Source organism: Setaria viridis, chromosome 6 (genome assembly GCF_005286985.2).
Source record: "Setaria viridis chromosome 6, Setaria_viridis_v4.0, whole genome shotgun sequence".
Taxonomy (NCBI): Eukaryota; Viridiplantae; Streptophyta; class Magnoliopsida; order Poales; family Poaceae; genus Setaria; species Setaria viridis.
In genome coordinates, this window is record NC_048268.2 from 27,024,076 (window position 1) to 27,038,809 (window position 14,734).

At 50.5% G+C, this 14,734-nt stretch overlaps 1 protein-coding gene across 1 annotated transcript in view; it reads left to right on the forward strand.

Moving 5' to 3' along the window:
- LOC117861457 (uncharacterized) overlaps positions 1 to 10,795 on the forward strand; it is a 30,004-nt gene extending 19,209 nt beyond the window's left edge. The window contains exon 2 of the mRNA XM_034745025.2: positions 9,926 to 10,795. Coding sequence (XP_034600916.1) covers positions 9,926 to 10,600 — 675 coding nt within the window. The 3' untranslated portion in view covers positions 10,601 to 10,795. The remainder of the gene's footprint in view (positions 1 to 9,925) is intronic.
- Positions 10,796 to 14,734: the final 3,939 nt, after the last annotated feature.

Genomic DNA, 14,734 nt, shown 5'->3' on the forward strand with positions numbered 1-14,734 from the left:
AAGGTAGATGGAACGCTTGTCCTAGGGATCTAGGATCACTTGTAGATGCAATCGCCATGAGTGAACAAACTAGACCTAAGTGTTATCGTGAGTGAAAGTGAACCATACCCAACACTTCTCCTCTCGCATACCGTCACTACGCAAGGATAATAAACTATTACACAACAGGAACATGTCAGGATGATTGTTCTAGGTAGCAACAAAGCAACCTAAAGTAGCACTGGCCAACCATTACATGAAAGAGCATCATCAAGATATAAATGATAACAAATAGATCTTGAACAAGTGGTTCGGCGATTACAAATCAAGATCTCCATACAACCCCAAGGACAAAAAGAGACTTTACCCTATGATCATACACATGTTGATGCAAAAGGGGATAAAGGATGCTCTGTAGATCAGCTGGACCGAAGAGGATGATGAATGGGGGAAGGAAAGCCCCAGGCCGATTGGCCTGAGCACCTCTAGGCTAATCGGTTTGGGGTGTTTTCTCCTCCTCCCGAGCTCCGTTTTGGGTGGCCTCCTGTAGATCCAATCTTCTCTCTGTTCCTGACCTTGTGATAGTGGTGAAATGGTGTATGCGTGGTGTTTCCTCTATCTTCTCTTTCTATCCTTGCTTGTAGTCCTTTAGGGGGTATTTATAGTCCTTCGTGGGAGGCGGCTCTAGACGAATGGTCGATGGAAAAACCCTATATGCATCGTAGACTTCACATCGAAGAAATGGGAGTTTTACCGGGCCTTAGAACAGGCCAGGCTGATTGGCTTATAGGGTACTAGGCCAATTGGCCTGGGCCCTTTTCTGGCCCATCTGGTCCTCCCCTTTCACGTGTAGGCTCCTCTTGACGACCCACATCCAATTATCCATCAAGCTTCACACACAAATCCTCTGATTATGTTGTACTTCCTATCAAAACACAATATCCTCCAAAATACAACACAAATGCATTAACCAGGTTATTTCAGGTGCCAGGTGGTGGGTTAATATAAGAATTAGTCTAAAAACATCACTTAAATGGCCCTTAAAAGTTGTCAATAACGAGCACCAACAATCCTCCCATGCTTAGCACTTGCTCGTCCTCGAGCAAGTCAGATGTCTACAAACTCTCAAAAGGGTTGAACAAAGATCTTGAACCAAACCTAAGTAAGCGAGTCAAGCACCTAGCCCTCAAACAAAAGATCAGAGGAGTAGCAAAGATAATCAAAGTGTGGGTGTTCAAGGAATTATCTAAGCAAAGACTTCCCCACAACTTTTATTAGAACTAAGTAGCTTCATGAATCAATCACACTTACTTTCTGGCTCACCTTGGAGGGTTTTTCTTTCATCATAAAACAATCTCCCTACAACAAGAATTGAAACCATATTTCTCTTCTAGGTACTTTCATGTCTCTCAATTAAAAGGTGGCTACCCTATTTGTTTGCAAGCTCTCATATCTCAAAGGTCGCTCAATCATATTGTGGAGCTTGGACAAGAGTAGTTGGAATCAACACTTATTATCGAATTAAGAAAACTCTAATGATTTCTTACCTTCCGAGCCAATGTTCAGGAAAATATCCACATAATATGAGGTTTTCAAGGGTGACAACATATAGAATGGTGGACATGTGCAAAGGCAAAGAATTAATTACTCTAAGGCACATATGATGTCCTCGCTGTTGGATTGCACATGGTTGAAAAGAAAATCCGTTATGTGAACAACAAGGTTATCCTTCTTTGCTCTTCTCTTGATCTTCATGATAACAAAAACTCCTCTCTTTGTTTCATTTTACCTTTCTATTCTTTTTCTTTTTCTCTTTATTTTCATTCTTCTTCCCTTTTTCTTTTATTTTTCATCTTTTCTCTGAACCTCCTCTGAACAGAGACCCTTCATAAATAGCATTAGAACATTCCAAGAGACTTCCAGGAATTTTCTACACGCAAACCAAGGGTGGAGGACCCCAGGCCAATCGGCCTATAGAGGTTATAGATAAGCAATAAAAATTTAAATTACCACCAATTTAAGCCTTACTCATAAAGCATAATTAAAATTAAAGTACTAGATCATGTTAGAGCATGGGTTTTGCAAAGACAAATCAATTACTAAACTCCACAACAAAAATTTAGAATTCAAGACAAGGCTCATGATCAAGTGTTGCAAAGGCAAAGTAAAAGACAGGCGAGCAAAGGTAAACACTAAAAACACACGCACGATCCTCAAATTTTATTCATGCTTCTTCTCACAAAGACGCTAAATTAGTGATCTAGGCCTAAGTCTTCCCTGAATCTTAAGAAGACTACTACTTCATCTACTTTTTATTGAAACAAAAACACTAATTTAGACTCCCACAGGACTCAACTCGACTAAATTGACTCCAAAAACTCCATACAAGAGGTGATCCTCCCCGTCCCCCACATGCTTAAAATCTATGACGTCCTCATCGTAACTGCATAAAGTACAAAGGAATGAGATGCTTGTATACGCACTAGTGCTGCTGCCTGCAGTTGCTACACATGGGGCGGTTGCTGCTTCCTCCTCCATGGCTTTTGTTCCTCCTCATGTTGTCACACATCCAGCAGAGCTTACTCACGTTCATGTTCAAGAACTTGTAGTCATTTACCTGATGACGCTCATTCTCCTCCATCTTATGGTTTAAAACCTCCATGGCTTGCATGGCATCATCAACGGCGTCGAAGAGGTATTGGACGTTCTGCCTGCATTTAGGGAAGCACGCATGGTAATGCTCTTTAGGTTCCGAGCCGTTGTCTTATGGATCTTCTTCCTTGCCTTTATCTTGACAGCGGCCATCCGGCTTCTCTTCCATGTCGTCCTTGCCATCTGAAATCCACCCAAAGTACTCGTCGTTGTCACCACGGCCTGCAGCACCCTATGATCCAGGGCTCCTATCATCCTCCCAGTAGCTATCGCCTCCATAGTCAGCCGGCGTGTACACAGGGGTCTTCTCCATGTAGTTCTTGCGCTTGATCCTGAGAAGCCTTGCTGAACGCTTGGTTTTGATTGAGAAGAGCCATCTAGACAACATAAATGAAAACAAAAACAAAGGTTTTTTAGACAAAAAATTAGATGGTAGAGGTTAACAAAAAAATAATACAAATTTAAACGTAGCAAAACTAACTTGTTCCCCGGCAACGGCACCAAAAAAGGTTGTTGGCGTAGCGCGTCAATTCATGAATCGCAAGCACATGGATCAGTTGTAGCTTTTTCCTTAGAGTAATCCCCCAAGGTTTATCAATCTATAGAATAAGGGATTTGCATGCTTAACTAAGCACTAATCAATATAACTGAAAGCTCTATGTATTGAATAAGATTATCCTAACAAAAGAGCTATGCAGTCTAGAAGAAAGCAGATAGAGAGTATAGGTGTGAACAAGGTAGATGGAACGCTTGTCCTAGGGATCTAGGATCACTTGTAGAGGCAATCGCAATGAGTGAAAGAACTAGATCTAAGTGTTATCATGAGTGAATATGAACCATGCCCAACACTTTCCCTCTCGCATACCGTCACTACCAAGGATAATGAACTATTGGACAATAGGAACACGACATGATGATTGTTCTAGGTAGCAACAAAGCAACCCAAAGTAGCGTTGGCCAGCCATTACATGAAAGAGTATCATCAAGATATAAATGATAACAAATAGATCTTCAACAAGTGGTTCGGCGATTACAAATCAAGATCTCCCTACGACCCTAAGGACAAACAAAAACTTTACCCCATGATCTTACACATGTTAATGCAAAAGGGGATAAAGGATGCTCTGTAGATCAGCTGGACCAAAGAGGACAATGAATGGGGAAAGGAAAGCCCTAGGCCAATCAGCCTGAGCACCTCCAGGCTCATCGGCTTGGGAAGTTTTCTCCTCCTCCCAAGCTCTGTCTTCCTCCTATAGATGCATTGTTCTCTCTGTTCCTGACCTGTGGCGGCGATGGAATGGCGTATGCATGGTGTTTCCTCTCTCCTCTTTCTCTCCTTGTTTGTAGTCCTATAGGGGGTATTTATAGTCCTTCGTGGGAAGTGGCTCTAGACGAATGGTTGATGGAAAAACCCTAGATGCATCATAGACTTCACACCAAATAAACGGGAGCTTGACCGGACCTTAGAATAGGTTAGGCTGATCGGCCTATAGGGTACTAGACCGATTAGCCTAGGCCCTTTCTGGCCCATTTGGTCCTCCCCTTTCACATGTAGGTTCCTCTTGATGACCCACGTCCAATTATCCATCAAGTTCTGCACACAAGCCCTCTGATTATGTCATATTTCGTGTCAAAACATAATATGCTCTAAAGTACAATACATATGCAATAATGAGGTTATTTCAGGTGCCAAGTGATGGGTTAGTATAAGAATTAGTCTAAAAACACCACTTAAATGGCACTAAAATGGTGTCGATAACAAGCGCCAACAGCGGCCCTGTGCTGCAGCCTCCATCCTCACAACCTCTCTCGGACCTCCCTGTGGTGCCGTGGGCATCATGAAGGCGTTAGGAGCGCAAGGGTGCCCGAGGATGCTCGCTGGCGGTCCTCCCCTGCGGCAGCTGGACCGACGGTGGCTCCTACGTCTAGGTCGTAGCTGCCATGAACCCCAACCCACGTTACGCAGCCATGGGGGTCGGTGCCGATCTTAGGGGCGGCACAGCGGGTCCAACCCGCCTAGCCGCGGTCGATCACCCGACCACGCTAGAGTGGTCATGGTGATGGCCACCCATTGATGCATCCCCTAGCACTCTCGACTAACGTTCGTCGTTCATGTCTGACTTCCCTGGGGTGGGGGTGGAGATGCCACCCTCGTCGACAAGCTCGGTGGAGGGCCGGAAGGTGGCGGTGGTAACACCGTGGCGATCACCGACGCCCGATCACCACGAGCGGGCTGCTCCGAGTTCCTTGGCTTGTGGTGGTTGGGCCGAGAGATTAGCAGGTCCTCACACCTCTCGTTGGACGCCCTGGGTGCTTTGAGCTTGCTTCGGCATTGGGCACTGGGGTGGTGTGTTTCTGGGCCACCTATCCCTACGACGGATGGTCGATCCCGCTCCCCGTACCAACGGCGCTGCTCATCCTGGCGCGACCTCGTCGAAGGGATCGGGGAGACCCTCCTGACCAGCACACAAGATCCCCTCGTCAAACAAGTCCTCGAGGTCAGGCGAACCTCTGCCCTCACTCTCATCACCATCATTTTCCTCCTCCTCCTCCGACGATGACAGCCCCTAGGTGCAATGCCTCTCACGTCGCGGATCATCTTCCACTTTAGGCATTCCTACTCTTGGGCATCCACTTGGTACTTTGCGGCACACTCAGCCCCCCAGGGTTGCCATCAGGGGAGTACAACATTGACATCGGCTTCCCGAGCCCCTATACACCAACATTGGCTCGAACTTTGCGCACAGATGCATAAAAAAAGGAAAAAGGAAGGGCAAGGTGAGGTCGGAGGAAGACCACGTTGAGCACATAGTCCTTCGAGAATGACATTGGGTGCACGTCTAAGGTCGCGAGCACTGGCACCTTACTGTCGACCAGGTCTCTTACCCATGATGCCACTTCATCATCGGATAGGGCCTCCGACCTCTCCCAAGTTGGGCCGTCCCTCGCAAGGAAGGCGAACGGCACGTGGTTGCACTTCTTCAGCAGTTGCACACACCTCTTGAGGAAGGTCTAGAAGACACTAATCTCGATCACTCCACCTTTTACCCGCTTCTCCACCACGCCCACAATGGCGTCCACCTTCTTCTTCTCCTTCGTGGGGCACCCCCACTTCCATGTCACCTTCTCCACCGGAGGGGCACTGGTGAAGTCAGGAAGCTTGCTGCCATCGTGATTCCAGATGTAGAATGAGTTGGCGTGCCAACCACGATTTGAATTAGTCGTATTGATCTGGGGGTATGACTTCGACAACCCCATGCACATCTAGATCAATACACCTCCCACTGACCCGAGCTCCCTGTCGCTGCTATTCACCTTCCGAGGGGGATCTCGAAGATCCACCGGAACAGCGAGGCATGCAGCACGATGCTGAGGAACCCCTGACATGGTGCCACAAACCCGGCGAGCTACAGCATGCCGTTGGGGTTGAGGTGTTGTGGCTCGATTTCGAGCTCAAACAGAAGCCCACGGAGGATGGGATGCACTAGTAGCTCGAACCCACGCACATGGAAATCAGTGAAGAGCACCGCCTCGCCGACTTTGGGCTGGGGGAAGCGCTATCTCGCCATGGTGTGCCACCCAGCTTTCTCCTTGGGTGAAAGGAAACCCTTGCTCACGAGCTCCACCAGCTTTGCCTTTGTCACCACCGAGGGCCTCCATGCTGACATGGTCATGAAGGAGAGGATGGAGAGCAACACCGGCGGGCACAGGCAGACAGAGCTAGCAAGCGCAAGGTGAGCTGCTCGGATTCCTCCTCGCCCCCCACCCTCCTGATCTCTCTCTCTCTCTCTCTCTCTCTCTTAGTCTCTTAGTGAGCAGCTGTGCAAGATGAGGGTAGGGGAGAAGATGAGAAGAGGAAGGGACCGCGATACTTATGGATCGGCACCCGCAGGTGCGAATCCTCCTCATGGGGAATTCACATGGCCATGGCAGGTCCCACTCCACGACTGCTCCGAGAGACATGCGTGGGTGCCGCGGCGCACGTACGTGCATCCCACACCATGAAGTTGTGACGGGGAGAGGTGACCCTACCACCTCAAGCTCATCAACTCCTGCACCACCTCCCCTACTACTCCACCATCATGGGACATGAGGCGAACCGCCCTCGCTATCACTGGGCTTACCCCTAGGGAACACAAGTCAAGAACTCAAAGGCCGGCCCACCAGTGGGGATCGCAGCCGTCCTAGGCCAAACACATCAAAGAGCTAGGGACAGGAGGTTGGCCCCAGCGTCTTCCAACCAGGCTAGCGTGAAGCCACCCAACCTCTCTTTCTTGTGTTTGGATCCTTCGTGGGAAGGTAGCGAGCCCCCCGACCACCTGCACAGGAGGTCGGGGACCCACGGGGCAAGCGATCGAGATTTATGGAATGCCTCCCGGCAAGGTACAACCAAACTCCCACGATCCGGAGGCGATTGTGTTGTTCAGCCAATGTGGCAAGCAGTCAACTGTTCCCCACAAAGGGATGAACGAAGGAAAAGGCCCCTGACCGGGACCCTAACCTACTCGAACCTCAAGGCCTTCCTTCGACCAGCTCCATGGCGTGACATAGGCCAAGGAGCTGACCAGTCTAAACTCGAATGGGGCAGCCCGATGATGCTAGGCCATGACAAAGAGACAACAGGTTGGCATTGGGTGGGGGACAACCCCGGATAAGCTGCAGAGGTGCTCGGGGGCTCCTCCCAACCACTTTGCAGATCGAACTAAGAACACAACAGGTAGAAAATGACTTTATTTCACCAAATACTCAGCACAAAGATGACGGCCAAAGGTCGCTTACAAGTGCAAAAAAGTGTAGGTATCACCATGCAGGGTGACACCCAGAGGCCATGGAGGCAGCTGCTACAAGTGCGGTGAGGCACTGTGGACGTGCTCATCACAAGCTTTCTTGTAGTGTTGTCACCTGTAGGGTCAACTACGTGGAAGGGGTGAAGACGGGACAAGCCCTCATAGCTTGAGCAAGCACCGCCATCATTCCGGGCAAAGGAGGATGCCAACCCATCTCGAACAATTTCTAAAGGAATCATCAGCAGGCCCTGAGTCTCCCAAACAATATCTGGCAGAAACATGGAGCAGGCCCCTTGAACCAAACAAATACATGAGGAACCTGGGACAAGAAGAGCAGCAAATTCTCCTCGATGTGCCAAGCCGCTTGCAAGCATTCTTCGAGCGCCAATCGCTGCAGGCACAATGGCCGACCATTGGTGGCTAGAGCCTAGCCCAAGGGGGCCTGAATCTACTACACTCTCTATGAGGCATCTCTTCAAAACTCGACGATGGCCAATGCTAGAGGCGGGTGCTGCTATTTATAGCCTTAGCACTCCATTGTGCGGGATGCTACTACATGGCATGTGAGGGCATATCACTAGCGGGGCCTTGGGAGGATCCTAACGCTCTTCGGATCAGGCTGCTAGCCCCCTGAGCATCACTGCTCCCAAGGTAGGCGAAGCGCCAGGAAGCACGTGAGAGTGGTGCTGCTGTTTACTAGTGCGCAAATACCACTCTCTAACGCTTGGCCTCGAGATTCCTAACATGCGCAAGCGACGGTGTAGTACTGTCAAGGTCGTAGGCTAGAGTGAGCACCTCACAGAAACTGAAGGGCAAAGAGGAGCCATCTGATCATGACAGTGACAACGAGATGGCTCGAAGGGCACACCAACCAAGATGCTAAGGATCGGCGACCGCACCGATATGACCATGCTAGCTCTCTAAACGAGTCTCCGACTCCTTTAGAGGCTTGGGGGCTAGACCCACTGGGTCCGCTCTTGCAAACCCAGTGGAACGCAACAGCACCATCTGTTACGGGCGAACACGAAGGAAGGGGGCCCTCTTCCCGATTCTTCAAATTGTGACTAGGCTCAGGGGCTAATGACAGGTGCATGTACCATGGTTACCCTCACGGGAGCAGCTCTCCAAGGCCCTCGATTGGCCATGCAGCCCAGGTATGGCAAAACGCATGGGAACGGCCCACTCCCCGACCTCCCAACCTTAGAGACAGGCGGGGGCACGTGGCACTCCGATTTCCCCTGTGTTGGGGCCTGGAGGGGTAGGAGCCAGCCTCCCCAGGCGAGGGCTGGTGCATGCACGACATTCAATGCGCCATGCTGATGGGACGCGCACGCCTCCCCACCCCGCACCTGCCACGGCACAGGAGGCAGGGGTGGCAATGGATCGGCAAGTCGTCTAGTGTGACTTCACCCAAGGGACCGCCTTGGTCAGTGGCGCCATCATGGCCCCCGCAGCATGCCTGAGAGTCTACTCTGTGCTACCTGCCTACCATCACATCCCAAGTGTGGGTAGGGCTGTACCTGGGGGCACGCACTAATGTGGGGCCCATGGACCAGACACCAACTAGAAGAGGGCTCCTGACCACTTGGCAGGTGGTTGGCGGCGCTAGCACCGGCCATCATTCGAACAACAATCACTAGCCAGGCTCCTACGTGCCCTAGCGTCAGGCATCGCATGCCACCTCTGGTCACGGGAGTTGGCGAACATGACGGTAGCCACAACCAGCACAGTGCTACCACGACTTGCACAACACCCGCCTCACTGCGCCTCACCTACCATGCCGCACGGTGTGTGCCCCCCCCCCACCACCACAGGAGCAGGGATAGGATGGGAAGCTGTTCCACGGTGGGCCCATCACGTCAAACCAAGCCAAGGGTCCCGAACTCCCCCACTAGGTGTCTCAACTGCTAGGGTCGAGGGACCCCGACTTTCTCACTGTAGCCTAGTCCCGAAGCCCTATATAAGGGGAGTTGGGTTTTCCTTTCACTCTCTCATATGCTTCTCACACTTGCATGTTTGCGAGCACCCCGTTTTGAGCTTGCTGTGCACTCAGACTTGAGGAACACAAACTCTCATCCTGGACTAGACGTATGGTTTCATCCCGAACTAGTATAAACCCTTGTATTTGTGTTCTAGCCATCGATTGTGAGGTGAGCGCGGCGTATTTCACTAGTCGGCGGTACAGAACACCGACTGAAAGCTTTTGATATGTGGTAATCTTACTCACTTAAATGCTTTTGTTTGCAGTTCAAAGTCATTGACGATCCAAGTTAAAGTTGTGAGAGTTTTCAGTCACCAGTTAGAATTAGTTTACAGCAAAATTCTCTATTTGCTCGAACGGTTACAATTTCAGGTCAAAAGGGACATTTCAAAGCAATTCTCTATTTGCGCCGATTTTCTTTGAACCCAACTATACCAAAAAAACAAACAAAAAAGACCTGCTTTTTTGCAGTACCGTCTTAATCTTTCAGTGGAATTTATGTGTGATGAACACGCCACTACTGCAGCTGACACGGTTCCAGGGCGACGGGGGCTACGCCGTCGGCGTGAGCTGCAGCCTGATGCTGTCCGACCCGCTGTCGCTGACGAGGTTCCTCCTGTCGTGGGCGCGCACGCACGCCGAGATGAAGGCTCGGAGCGAGCTCGTCACCCACCCGCTCATGCAGTACGCGAGCTACTTCCAGCGCCCCATGGCCGCGCGCGCGCTCACCAAGTCCATCCCCCTCGACGCCTTCGCTGGCGCCGACGACGGCCACGCCGCTGAGACTGTCCTCTTCAGAGCCAGACCCGCCACCACTGGTGCCGGCGCGCCCGACGATCACCGCGCACTCGCCGGCGCCTGCGTCGCCCAGGCGAGAGAGAGGTTCGGCATGGGCAAGGCGCCGGCCCAGTTCTCGGTCGTCGTCGTTGCCGGTGGGGACGGGCGGGGAGGGACGAGCGTCGAGAGGTGCACGGCGGACGGCCAGCCGGACAGCAGCTGCGGCGGCGGCGGACAGTACAAGCTTGAGGTTGCCCAGTGGCAGGAGCTCGGGCTGGCGGAGATGGTGCTCAGGGACAGCAAGCCCGTGCACGTGTCGTTCGCCATCGTGAGCGGCGGCGACGAGGGGCTCGTGGTCGTGATGCCTGACGGCGATGCCGGTGAGTTTCTTGTCGCGGCAACTACATCGTCTGCTCCCAAGTGAATAAAAATCGCTAGTGATGTCTGGTGTTGCAAAACTCGCTCCTTGTCACGTATGTCGTGCTAGTTTCTGCTTTTTTGCATCAGCTTGTTTGTTCGGATTCGTTTATGGAATATAATGGAAGTTTGTAAACTGAATTGGGTTGACTTCATGCCCGCAGTAAATAAAAATTTGACGGTAAATACTTTGACGGTCAAATTTTATGGTTCCTATTCCCTCCGTTTCAAATTATGGATCGTTTTGACTTTTGTAGATCCATAGATATTATTATGCATCTAGATCTATATTATATCTAGATGAATAATAGCAAAAAACTATGCTCCTCGAAAAACTAAAACAACCAACAATTTGAAACGGAGGAAGTATAAAGTAATAAACAACAATTCGAAGCCGATTGTGTACACGTTCTTCTAAAGTCGTCAGCAATTTATAATGAAAAGTTTGAGCTTCAAATTGCATCATTTCCTCAAACAACCATGCACTTGGTGTGTTTTCAGACAAATTCTACCACCAGAACATTCTTGCGCGCAGACACACTGACATTAATAGTTAATACTAGTATACATGCTACTCCTACCTCGTTAAGATAACAATGCATGGTGCCCTAGCCCGTTCTCATATGAACCCATGCTTGGATAGAAACGAAACGGTGCAGTAACCTTAGAAATCTTACCATTCACCACACAGTTACATAGATTCAGGGCTATAGCCTGCAGGCTGAAGCAAAGACATGTAGCCTTACTATTGTTTCACCTGTACTATTACTGTTGCAACAACACTAGAGTGCGTGCGCCAAGTCCGTGGCCTGAAGATCTGACCTCAACATACAGGCCTGTCTTTGAAGGCAGCATGAGAATAAGGGCAAGTCTACGGTACACCATGACAGGTCCAGGATGATACTAAAGAGAAAGGACATTACAAAACATCACAGGGTTATTGTTACTCCATTCAACAACCAACTTGCAGTATAGTAGTCGTCTTGCAGAAACTAGACCGATTCTTCACACGTCCAATGAACTGAAATTGTAACACGAGAGTAAATTAGTTTTTGTAACAGCATATCCAGCAAAACCGTACCAAATTAGCAGTCACACTTGCTTTCCCCGAATGTGAATTTAAGCCCCGTAATTAATTATCTGGTTCACAGCGGAGGATCGAACCAGTTTCTGTAGTAAAGATTACAGATTCCTTCACATGTCATTGTAAAAAATTAAGCAGGATTAGTTCTTCTGTGTCCATCCCCCAATAAACAGAAAATATGCTGACTGGAGATGAGCCAAAAAAGTTCAGCACTTCCAAAACAACAAGTTGTGCATATGGGTTTTGTACCACATATGCACTCTATAAAAATGACACGCAATGGAGCTAATTTCATTTGCACTTTTCTGCAGTTTCAAATCCTATTTTTGAATACATCTTGGCTGCTGTGTTACAAGAGGAGGAATTCACTTTACTTGTTCAAGTTTGAAAGGAATGCCCTGAAAACTTGAGCATAATATATACAACTAGCAAAAATGTAGATTTGGCCTTTGTTTACATGTACATTTTGTGGTTTAATGAAAAACATGTTATCCCACAACTAACCGCAACATCATGAATGTCTAAGGGCCTAAACTTATGTAAGCTTATAAATATGCCAAGGTTCACTACTACAAACTGGTGGATTCTAGTAAAGCTTTATGAGGGATAAGGGTACTCACGGGTCCCCATCGACCAGGATACTGGTCGGCCCTGGCAAGTGCGCCCACCCGACCATGCCGTGCGGGCCAAGGTATGAAAATACGTGGAGCACAAGCTAGGAGGCCGGGCCAACATTTTGCCCGGATATCCTGGGATACTTGTTGTAAACCGATTCAGATTGCTTTCCATGTAACAACCGACTAGGATTAGATCCTATCCGATTGTAACCCTAGGTCGTCAGCTTATATAAGGCGGCCAGGGATGCCCCCGTCCCCCCCCAAAGGGTAACGCACATCAACTCTTTGCATCCCATACCAGCAATACAATCCACTAGAACACAGGATGTAGGGTATTACTCTTCGAAGGCCCGAACCTGCTAAACCTTGCGCCCCTGTGTTACCATTCGAGCTCTTGATCTTGTGATCTCCCCGGCCTACAAATCTACCACCTGGTTAACCCCCTGGTGGATTGTCGGTCACTAAACATGACACTTGGCGCACCAGGTAGGGGTGATCATGAGATCCTCCCCGATGGCACCCTACCCTAGCGTCATCTTCCCTGAGAGCATGAAGGACTTCCTCGCCAACCCGATCCAGCTCGCTTCGGGAGCATACCGGTGGACTCCGACTCCACCATCTCCTTCGCTGACTCGGTGTCCACCACCAGCTTGGCATCCGTCGGATCTGCACCGACGGATCAAGGTCTTCACCCGAGGATCATCACGCCACTTGCCCAGCAAGTCGGTGATCTCTCTCTCAGAGAGGGTCCCAGACATCCTCGTGGCAACCCGCCACCCCACACCCTCCAATCTAATCGTGGAGCTAGATCACATCAGCAACACCATTGTTGAGTACATCAACCTCTCAGAGGCAGCACTACGCCCTAGAAGGTCGGCATAGGGGTTCCCCCATGCCCCGTTTTGCATCAAGAACTGGGCTGCCATGTTTTTCGAAAAACTTGGGTAGTCTTTCTAGATTCAATCCGATGACCCACCCGAACCCACCTAGTTTTCGGACTGCGGCGAGTTCCAGGTCCCTCGCTTTGCCCTAACCCCGAACCCTTACAACGAGGGCGATGAAGGAAGCTCCACGTCACTAGATCTGGAAGTCTTCGCTGTCTCCGCTGACGAACCTCCTCGTGATGGCAAAACCTCCTCCTTGGAGGAAGGGTGCAATGAGAGGAATCGAGATCGCGGCAGGCACCGCCAACAAGAATGAGTTGAGCCAGTCCGTCAGCCGCTTGCTGCCCTCATAGCGGCCGGTGCACCACCCATCCCGCTGGCACCTAACGGTGGCAACAACGATGACCAAGGGGGAGCTGGAGGTCGACGCAGGCATCCCTTACGTGCCCGCAATCTGCAGGCCGACCTCGAACAGTCCGGACATGACGTCTTCACCACACCCCAGGCCAACCTAGGGGTTGTTTTTGTCAATCTGAAAAACCTTCCAGATTCAGAGCAACTGCAGCGGATCTGGGCATGACTTCATGTCGCTAACGCCTAAATCGAGGAAAAACCCTAGGCCCCAGCATGCTCAAGGAGCCAATCATCGCACTCTAGATCTTCATCTGCCCAGCACTCCCAAACCCGATCTAGTTAGAGTAGATCACGACCGCGAAAGGGGAAGCCGACTGGAGCCCATTCAAGAGGAGGAGGTGGACCAGTCCCAGGGTGATGACCACCATCCTGATGATGATGACCACCGACCAGATAACCACCACCACGGCAACCGCCACTATGACGAACAAGGAGATGGCGAACGCCGCGGCCGGCCTGGTCAGCAACCTAATCGTGACCTCCACGATAACCTCCGCGACCGTCTCGACCTCCGTGGTGAGCTCAACAATCGTCACCGGGATCGGGATGAGTTAGAGCTCTGACGGCGCACCTAGTACGACCGCAACTTCAGTGCTTTGGGGGTCGGCAACCAACCAAACCACAACGTGGAGTAGGAGGCCCACAACCACCGGGAGGATGACCTACGCCGTTGCAACGACTACAACCATCGCTATGGCACCCCTAGCGACGCCCATAATCCACCATAGCATGACAACAGCGCACGCCCTAGGGCCCGCCAGTACAATACCGCCTCATGGAAGACAACGACAAGGACATCAACGGGTTTGCCGCGTTCACCTCCCCCCACCTCAGCTCAGGGTTGTCCAGTGGCCACCCACATTCAAGCCAGCCATCAACGAGAAGTACGATGGTCACTCCGACCCGACGATCTGGCTGAAGACGTACTACACCTCGGTCAAGGCTGCGAACAGCAGCTACAACCAGATGGCCGCCTACTTCCTGATGGTGATAGGAAGCACACCTCTCCTATGGCTCGAGAACCTCCCACGAGGTTGCATTGACACTTAGGGTTAGCTCGCCAGAGCCTTCACCCAAAACTATCAGGCTACTTACACCCGACTCGGAAACTCAAAAAACCTCAACCAAGTCTGCCAGCGGAA